Source organism: Ostrea edulis, chromosome 1 (assembly GCF_947568905.1).
Source record: "Ostrea edulis chromosome 1, xbOstEdul1.1, whole genome shotgun sequence".
In the NCBI taxonomy this organism is placed as follows: domain Eukaryota; kingdom Metazoa; phylum Mollusca; class Bivalvia; order Ostreida; family Ostreidae; genus Ostrea; species Ostrea edulis.
Window position 1 is genome coordinate 8,902,898 of NC_079164.1, and position 9,985 is coordinate 8,912,882.

Consider the following 9,985-nt stretch of genomic DNA (forward strand, 5'->3'; position numbering starts at 1 on the left):
GTGTTCACGACCCCAACCCTTCCTTCTCCGTCGTTCGTTCACTGTCAGATTCTGTACCTTTGGGGCAATAAAAAAGTGATATTTGAGTTTGAATTTAGATGTTATTTGGGCGAATTCTCCTAGAAAATGACCCGCTAGTTAGATTTAGGTCTCCAAGTCTTTCAAAATGCAAGGGATGCACAAAATGAGATAAGAATTAAAACAGATATGTGTCTGATCTATATCAGTCTTAAGAATAATTCACTGCTTTCACTGGACAAAACAGATAAAGAAAAATATGTAGATTAATGTTGATATACAATGCATTTATTTATCTGTAAAGTAGGCCAAACTAAATGTTATTACCAAAACTCTTAACAAGATATAATTTTCATGAACGTTTACCACATCGTATAAAGTTATTCACAAGAACCTGCAGTTGTTTTCGATTTGAGGCAAACTTATGAATTTGCAAAGATAAACTTCATTACGAATATAAGGTGTTTCTCAGCACTGTATTCAAAATACATGTATATCTTGTTCGACTTCAAGTGCCTGTATGGAGTAATTGTTAACTAGTCCTTTAAAGTATTTTTTTTATGGATGAACTATCACTTTTTAAGAAAGTACCAGAATAATGTATGTAACATGACGATGTAGCGTTAATAACTGTTAATTGTCTAGAGTACTGGTATTGTATATTGGACTATAGAATTAGTATTTAACTATAGAACTGATATTGGACTATAGAGATACAAATGTAGTATTGGACTATGGAGATAGTATTGGACTATAGAGCTGGTATTGGACTATAGAGCTAGTATTAGACTATAGAGCTGGTATAGGACTATAGAGCTGCGCATGCGACAGCTATACGAGAGGCCACTGATGAGGGTTGAGTGCCATGTGGGAACCAATAGTGGACGAACTGTTCTGAAAAGAACATGGTACCACTAGAGGTATTGTACCTACATGATACCCCATACACCCCACTCCAACTGAAAACTGAGAAAGCAATAAAGCAGATGAACTGTGGCAAAACCTCTGGCATGGATGTGATTCACGCCGAAAGATACAAGGTGCTCGATAGCGACTCCCTGTAGGCTTTCCATGAAGTTCTTGTCAGCATCTGGGAAGAAGAAGAAATGCTACAGAACTTCCGGGATACCACAACAGTAGCCCTGTACAAGAACAAAGGCTCTCGAACTGACTGCGGGAACTACATGGATATCATACTGATCTCAATAGCCGGTAAAACGAACTGACTGCGGTAACTACAGGGATATCATACTGATCTCAATAGCCGGTAAAACGAACTGACTGCGGGGACTACAGGGATATCATACTGATCTCAATAGCCGGTAAAATCCCCGCACGCATCATCCTGAGCAGACTGATTGCATCCATCTCCGAACAAAACCCCAGTGTGGTTCCCGTCATGAAAGATCCACTATCGACATGATCTCCATCGTAAGACAAGTACAAGAGAAGTGCCTCGAGCAGAGCATGAACCTCTACTCTGTCTTCATAGACCTGACAAGTACAAGAGAAGTGCCTCGAGCAGAGCATGAACCTCTACTCTGTCTTCATAGACCTGACAAGTACAAGAGAAGTGCCTCGAGCAGAGCATGAACCTCTACTCTGTCTCCATAGACCTGACAAGTACAAGAGAAGTGCCTCGAGCAGAGCATGAACCTCTACTCTGTCTTCATAGATCTGACAAAAGGAAGACCCCCGCTCCAGAGTGTTGCAGCACAAAGACATCCGCTTGTCCAGTCAGCTGAAACTGTACACTGCAGTTGTGCTCTCCTCGTTGTTGTACGGATGTGAGACGTGGACCCTCTATTACAGACATCAAACAGTTAGAGCAATCCCACATGCGTTCTTTCTACCGCATTATGCACATCCGCTGGCAGGGCAGAACTTCCAACCTGGAGGTACTCGACAGGGTGAACTCCACAAGCATTGAGGCAACGATGCTCCTGGTACAGCTACACTGGACTGGTCACTTGATCTGCATGAATGGATCAAGAATTCCCAGACAGCTGTTCTACGGTGAGCTGTCGACGGACAGCCGCAAACTGGATCGACCAAAGAAAAGGTACAAGGACAATGTGAAGATGCGTTGCGAGTGGGCTGACCTTCTGCCCAGAGAACTTAAGGATGCTGCCTTAGAACTGGCTGGTGTGCCGTGACCAAAAGAGCACATGGCAATTAGAAGAGTATCGCTGTCAACGTCTCACCGCTGCTTGCGAGTGCCGTCACCAAGCTGCTGTCAATCCTGCCCCAAGGATCGGTGTCACTTGCCCCCCCCCCCCCCCCCCCCCTCTTTAACAGCTTCTGTGCTTTTGCTTTCGAAGTCACATGTGCTCTCACTAATGAAAGCAGAACGAGTCGTCATCCCGATACGAAGTTTTTGCAAAAGGTACACACAGAATGGTGGTGTGTGTATGAAAAGTACACCTGGAATGGTGGTGGTGGTGGTGTGTGCGTGTGTGTGTGTGTGTTAAAAAAATCATGTTTCCGGGTATAATATTGATTAATCAACTGGTGAAGTTATGTTACACCTGCGCACGCACACACATACACACACAAAAAAACCCACACACGCACACATAGATAAGCATATTTTCAAAAACCGCAACATTCAAATCAGAGTTGCAGACACCACATAACCAGTTAATATCATTAATGTTTGCTTCGCCAATATTTCAAAAATCAATTGAGTTTCTTAATTAAATTGTCATTTTAACCACCTCAAATAGACCTGAAACTTGAATAAAAAGAAGATATGTACAAAATCTTCTTCTGAATGATTTTTTTATTTGTTTAAAAACATTTACTTTCTTTCACCTTCATTCAGTGGACATATAATAGAAATCACACTTAAATTTTTAAACGCCTACTTCAGTGTCATTTTAATATTGTTTCTTATATGTGTTTATCATAATGTACTTTAAGCTACCATACTGCATTATAGTGAATTTACATGTTTGAATGATATTTCATACAAGTGTTCTTACATCAATGATAGTATTAATGCTTTGTTCGATAACGTGAATATTGTTTCCTCTGTTTCCATCACTGGCAATTACATGTACATATATCGCTTGGGTTCGAATTTACTATTATAGAGAGTACAAGTAAATTCGAACCCAATTAGCGATATAATTACCTGTAGTTTCAATTAAAAGAGAAGATGTTATTTTTCAATTCTTGTGTTTCGTTGGAAATGTTTAGAATGTTTAAAATTTTACGGCGGAATTTGCATGAAAATTATCTTGTAGTCATGCGTATTCTAGAATATCCGACCCTTCATGCCCCATTCATACCGATCGCACACCGTTCCATTTTCTCTCTAATGCATGGTGGAATTCGAAGAGACATTGTTGTTTGTGGTGCTTGGAAATGAGGTTGTAACATTAGAAGGACTGATGGGACGTTATAAGAAATGAGGTTGTAACTGGGACGTTATAAGAAAGGCAGACTAATTCCCAACTGCTACAGGTCGGTAGAGTGTGAATAACAAAACGCTATCAGATAAAGTGTGTATTAATTCATTTTAATTAATACAATGATACTTTTGAAGCAAGGTATAGTTTGCGATGTTTGGTGACTTTGTACATATGAGAGCTTTGATGATGATTGTCCTATCAATCACTAGATTGTAGCGTGGAAGGCTGCACATAGACGGGTTCTCTCTCGTCCATCACCATATAGACGTCCTCCAAGGGAGGTTTCGGATGAGGGGACGATTCATTATCCTCAAAGTCAATCAAATCTTTCTCTGTTTTAGCACTGGAGGGCCCCATTGCATTCTCGGAGTTCTCTGAAGAGACTAAATCATTGCATTCAGGCACGGTGGTATTTGAACCAACGGAATCCCCACGGTTCTCTGACAAACTTTCCATAGCTGCACTGTAGCGAGCTATATTTGGAAAGGGGTTTTCTACCGCATCTGGATTACTGCGATTTAGCTGCGTCATGTCTATATTCCACTGACTGTTTTTTATTTCTTCAATACTGAAAGGCAGCAAGACGTCGAGAACCGGTAACTTCGGAGATTGATCCGCAATATCCCCACACAGCAGATCCACGAACGGTGCTTGTTTTGTCGGGCTCAAAACCGGAAGTACAGTAGAAGAAAGATAATGTCCATCTCCGGTCAGGAAGTCTTTGGAGACGTCGCTTTGTCCTGTGTTCGATAACGGTTCTGTTTCGGGGACCTCCTGAACGGCTGCTGGGGTAGGTTTTGATATTGATAAGTTAGATTCATAGAAACGATTACAGTTAGCTTGTGCTGTGCGATTAAGAGGCCATGCCTTGATGGAGGAAATGGGCGGTCCGTTGTTTTCTTCTCCTGCCGCTGCTGGTATAGTCTCGTACAGATTTTGATCACTATCAGTAGGTTTTGCTTGTACGACATTAGTATTTATGTCCACGGTAGAGTACAGTGTATTGTTGCCTGTATTTTGTCCTATAGGCCAGGTCGTTATTGCTGCTACATCGTGTTCCGCATCATCGGAATCGGAACTGGACAGGGATGAGCGATTGTTTCCAAACGCGGTGAAAGAAACTCTTTTTCTTTTGGAGTCTTTTATCACTTTACGGGTTGGAGGTAAACTTGATGGACGCTCGGGTAAGCTCGGGGGAACCTCCTCCGGGGGTTTGTCGCTCATTCCTAGAAACTTTTTCAAGTCTTTTCTGTATTTGTCAAGATCTTCATATTCACCTTCCACGTTTGCATATCCAGTGGCCTCACAAACAACTGCCTTAGCGGGCTCGGAGTTTGATCTTTCGTTTTTGGGTTCGTTGAGGTACATATTGTGAGGTTGGGAAAAGGATCGACTAAATCCAGAATGGCTGCTGTCTGTGACAACGATTGCCTCCGCAATAGACGCCCTTATTTCTGAATTTGAAATGGCACTGTCGAACGACTCCTTGTTTCGTTGAATGGTTTCGTCAGTTGTGGGTGGTTGATAAATGGATGGGCAGGAGACTCCCGAATCGTGCGACCCTGTGGATAGGGAACGTTTCTCTTCCGGATTGTCAATAGGCAGAAGTACTTCCCTTTGTATATGGGTGTGTTCTTCGATTTCACTTTCAGACACGGGTTCAATATTTGTGGAATTGTTCCTGATTGAATCTATTTTCGGATCAGTCTTTGGAATATCAACATTACTTTCAGCGTCACCAGTGCGGTTGACGTCAGCAGGAATATGGCTATAACCATGAATGTCTAACATGATTTCCACAGGCTTCAAATTATTTTCTGTAGTAACACAGACTTTTGCAACAATTTCAGGCTTCTTTTCCAATTTTGTCTTTTCTGTCAATGACAAAATATCATATTGATGTGGAGAATTTTTATCCGTATTAACGTCAAGTGAAAGGCTCCTGGTGTGTGCATGCAGATTTTCTCTGGAACCCTCCAAACTAGAAGTATTATTTCCTATAGTTAAAGAATTGCATCGAAATCTCGAGAAATTTTCGTTCCTTTCTTGCCAAGAGGCGGCTTTCTCTATAGCCGCTTTCAGAGACAGGGTCGGGGAGTTGGTGACCGGGCTTGCCACCGAGTTGTTGCTATTCATGGAGGATGCCCGACTCCTCTGTCCGGAGTTCGTCAGAATGTTGTGAAATCCGCGCTCCATCGACATCGTCCTGTCCCGTGATTCCTGACTGAGATAAGAGCGCCTCTTTCTCATTTCTATTGCTTTGCTAATGTTGTTCTTGATCGCTTTCAATATTGCGTGTACCAGCGTAGTCTGGAACTCGAACTTCGCCTCACCACAGCTAGCTTTTCTGTCAGAAACAAGAGCATAGTGATTTTTATATTGTATAAATAAAAGTCATTAAAAGGCAAATGCCTATATATAGTTCACTATTCTATATGTGTATTTCATTTAATCAAATTTGTATAACTTACGCTCCACTTTCGATGAAGAGGACATTTTGTCTGTTTTTGTCCATATAAAATCGCTTTAAACAGTCCAATCTCCATTCCATTCCTGTCTGATCAGTAGCGCCCTCTATGCAGATCACTTCCGGTGTAACAACCATGTGGTACTCTCCAAATAAAGCACAGCGTTTAGCATCTTCATTTAGTACGACGGTCACAGTGAATCCATCTAAATCAAGAAATATCATTTTAGTAAATTTTCAATGTATGAAAAGGAATCCTGGAAGACTTCAACATAAAACACATCGTAAGTTTAGTACCATTTTCTGGAATCTTTTGGTTGGGCCAGAATATTTGCTTAAAAGCAATGATCCATTGGTCTGTTTCCTCTTGCGTCTGCGCACAGAGCACTAATGTTGGTGTGGTCTGCTCGATTTGAAATGCAAGCTTGTGCGTTTTGGAATGGCACGGTTCAACTGCTGTGACATTTTCCAAAAGATAAGTCTGTTTGTCAGCAGGTGGGGGGTTGACTTTTGACGATGCCTCGTTCTGGAAAAATTCTAATTTTGCCGCTAGAGTTCCAGATGCCAAATTGCTCATTTCTTGCATGACAGCCCATTTTCGCCTCCATGCCTATAAATAGATTGAGCATAGCATTAAACTTGTGGAAGAGGAGATCTGTCTTTAAAAACTTCTACCTACTACTAGTATGCATGGTAAATAATTAAAAACTTCTACCTACTACTAGTATGCATGGTAAATAATTAAAAACTTCTACCTACTACTAGTATGCATGGTAAATAATTAAAAACTTCTACCTACTACTAGTATGCATGGTAAATAATTAAAAACTTCTACCTACTACTAGTATGCATGGTAAATAATTATGATGTGGTATGATAAGGAATGTTGTAATTGAACTTCATTATGATTTGTTTAACAGGAAAACTGGGAAATTGTGACTCTATAAACAATATTCAAAGAATTGAATAACAATTAAAGGGGTTGAGATCAGGGATGAAGATATCTTTTTGACTTAATCTAGATGTTTGGTTTTATAGATCGTCTCTACTACTGAAATTTTCCTGAAATATTCTATCCACGTCAAAATAGCATTTTCTTAATATATATTTAGCGTGATGTAAACGCTAAATCTATTAAGTCACTAAGCAAGGATTTCTTGGATGCAATGAAACACATACGCATGTTATGGTTTCGCATATCCATTGTCGTTAAGTTTGTAAAAAAAAATTACACATTTCAAAGAACTACTATAATTCTAAAAAAACAAAAAAACAAAAAACAAAAAACACACACAAAACCAACAACACTTGATGGACCGATATCTGCAAGGTGAAAATTCGTCAGAAAATAAAAATATTTGATAATTTAAAGCTGGTTAACATACGGTACTGTGTGTCCAGATCGAAGCGAGCTGTGCTCAAAATACGAAAAATATAGAAAAAAATCAGTTATTCTGCATCGTCGCAACAGTTTGATTTGCTGCAGGGTGCGGTAACAAGAAGGGTTTTTGTCTACTCTCCCTTGGTAGTGGGCCAACAGATGGGTTATATATCAAATCATAAGAAACGATGGCCTAAAAACCTGCATGTTGGCTATGACCCGGGCGTTATGTACATAAATTAGTTGTAATCAAAAAGTTATCAGTTAAGATATTATGTAAATTAACCATAGGGATGCATGATATATACACATGAAATTGATAATGATAGGGAGGTCATTGTATAGGGTACTGTGATGTGTATTGATATTGCTTTTGTATACATAATAGATAGTCTCAGAACGTTGAAGTTCACTGGGGTTATAAAGGGAGAATCTTTATTGGCATGGTTGTTAATACATACTTATAATTCCAATAAAGTTGCTGAATGTATATACAAAAAACCCAAAGAGAAAAGATTTATTGTATGGGGTGTTTTTGCAATATAAATAAATCATGATTGCATTGTAATAATGTTATAAAAATCTATACGAAAGCTATTGGAGGTTGTCGAATTTATTATGTTATTGGATTCAATTTCGACAAAAAATATGGAGATCCAATCGTGGCCGGAATACAAGGATAAGAATGAATTCGAAGGGGAAAATTCATCATACATATATAAAAACGGTAGAAAGATTTGCAGAAATATAAATAACGTTTTGAGTATTTTAATGTTCTAAGATTATGAATCACACTTTCTATCAACCAGCAAAATACATACTATAATAGAAATTAATATAACGTCTGCATCACCAGCAAAGTCATTCGATTATATAACAAGCAATGATATATATACTGAACAGATTATAGCTAACAGCTTGTCGAATACACGGAATATTAGCATTCAGCCACCTTTGACTGAAAGGTAAGATTTCATACCTTGAGTTTTCTCCCTTTAATGGTGGACGGTTCCTTCACTTCGACATATCCACATTTCTGTACTCCCTCCATTCACTACCTACCACCACCGTGTGTGCCGACGACTTGTTTGATGATAGACCACAGGGACATTGCCGCTATCTTCAGTGCACTAATTTGCATTATGAAAATTTACCTGCATGCGATATCCCCGCTCGGTCGACCCTCCCGTTATCACTGGACGTGGTAAACCAGAGTTTAGTGTACAACCATGTGTAAAGGGGACAAGCAGATTCTTGAACGCCATGTAATTATCTTGAAAGGGATGGTGGAAACTTGAACAGAAATTTGTCGTTGTTACATGTATGTACATACATAGGTATCTGGATAGAACTCCCGAGGTGATGAGAATGATGCTCAAATTTATCAAGCTCGAGTCTATGAGGGATATTGGAGGAAGTTTTAGAAGGAAGATGGTATATGTCAAATATTTCATTTTAAAGAAAAGCATAAATGATTCAACAGTGGGCTGAAATGTCGCTTTCACACCCCACCCCACATCCCCCCACCCCCAGATTTCAATAATCAGACCCCCTACGTTACTTGTAATGGAACATTCTCTTCACTTTTTCTGTGGGTGGGGTGGGATGGGGTGGGGTGGGGGGTTACACCAACATTTCCTCATGTCCCTCTCCTTTTTTAATCAAGAGCATCAGAATTCTTCTTTGTTTTTGTTTGTAGACGTTGTGTAAACTACAAAGCTGGTTAGGCACTTGGAATCGGGGAAAGCCCCGGCCTAGACAATTTTATTTACCGTTATTTTAAAATGCAAAGCAAGATAGCCCCCATTGCTTGGTAGTAGTATTGGATAGTAAGACTGTAAGTTTGGACTGATGAATTGAACCAATGTAGGGGAGGGGTAAGGACGACCACTTCTCCCCCGAAGATTTAAGATTTGGAATCAGGGAAGAGAAAAATGTTTTTTAAATTAAATTTTTCGTCAAGAACTGATAATGAAGACGTCCCATCCGGAGCCCCCTCCCCTAGAAAAACAATGTTTCGTGCCTATAAATACATATCGTGTCATGGAGAAATTTGTACAGATATTCCCTGAGAGGAGGTATACGTGCATCAAGATTTTAAAATACCGGTAGTTAATATGGTGTGTATGATTTTCCTCCGGAACGTTGACGTTGTCTTTTCAATTTCTAATATCCAATAAATTATCAAATACACAGCTTCATGTTTTCAGCTTTTGCGAAATTCTTTTAAAAATCTTTAATATCACATACTGATTAGAACTGCCCCCTTTGAACAAGAATTTCCTGTTCAGCTTTGGCCTGACAGAGAGACCAATCTCCACAGAAAAATCAAAACCCTCTCAAAATCCCAGAGACACTAGTATACTACGTTATCATAATATTAATGAAGAGAAGGACAGATCAGCTAAACTTTGATGTATATTGATTAACATTCAAAAACATTTCACTTATATAGCTAGCTTTACAGTGGTGGATCCTGAGGGCGCGGGAGTTGGAATTCCCGTCTTTCGTCAGAAAATTTTGCTTTAAAAAGTTAAACTAACCCATTCTGAGGGTGAAACATACCCTTCCTTTGAAAACAAAAATTAATGCTAGAATCCCCCTTAAAAAATTCCTGGATCCGCCCCTGCATTAGATATAGTGCCACTTCTTCGGTTTGGCGCTGTGCCGGGATTAATAATCGTAACTGTGACTACCCCCCCC

General features: G+C 39.7%; 1 protein-coding gene across 1 annotated transcript; it reads right to left on the reverse strand.

Moving 5' to 3' along the window:
- Positions 1-3,520: 3,520 nt before the first annotated feature.
- Positions 3,521-8,480, reverse strand: LOC125664209 (uncharacterized). Its single transcript, XM_048896887.2, has 4 exons — positions 8,262-8,480; positions 6,199-6,511; positions 5,906-6,107; positions 3,521-5,781 (listed from the first exon to the last, which is right to left on the reverse strand). Exons 1-4 carry the CDS (start codon positions 8,331-8,333, stop codon positions 3,633-3,635), a joined length of 2,736 nt encoding a protein of 911 aa, XP_048752844.2. The 5' UTR covers positions 8,334-8,480; the 3' UTR covers positions 3,521-3,632.
- Positions 8,481-9,985: the final 1,505 nt, after the last annotated feature.

What these genes read in the sequence shown, in the direction of transcription:
- LOC125664209 (XM_048896887.2), bottom strand. Translation starts at nt 8,333, where the DNA reads ATGGAGGGAGTACAGAAATGTGGATATGTCGAAGTGAAGGAACCGTCC. An exon ending in TTAAAGGGAGAAAACTCAAG is followed by an intron (nt 6,512 to 8,261) that starts GTATGAAATCTT and finishes ATCTATTTATAG; the next exon opens with GCATGGAGGCGAAAATGGGC. An exon ending in CCAAAAGATTCCAGAAAATG is followed by an intron (nt 6,108 to 6,198) that starts GTACTAAACTTA and finishes TTCTTGATTTAG; the next exon opens with ATGGATTCACTGTGACCGTC.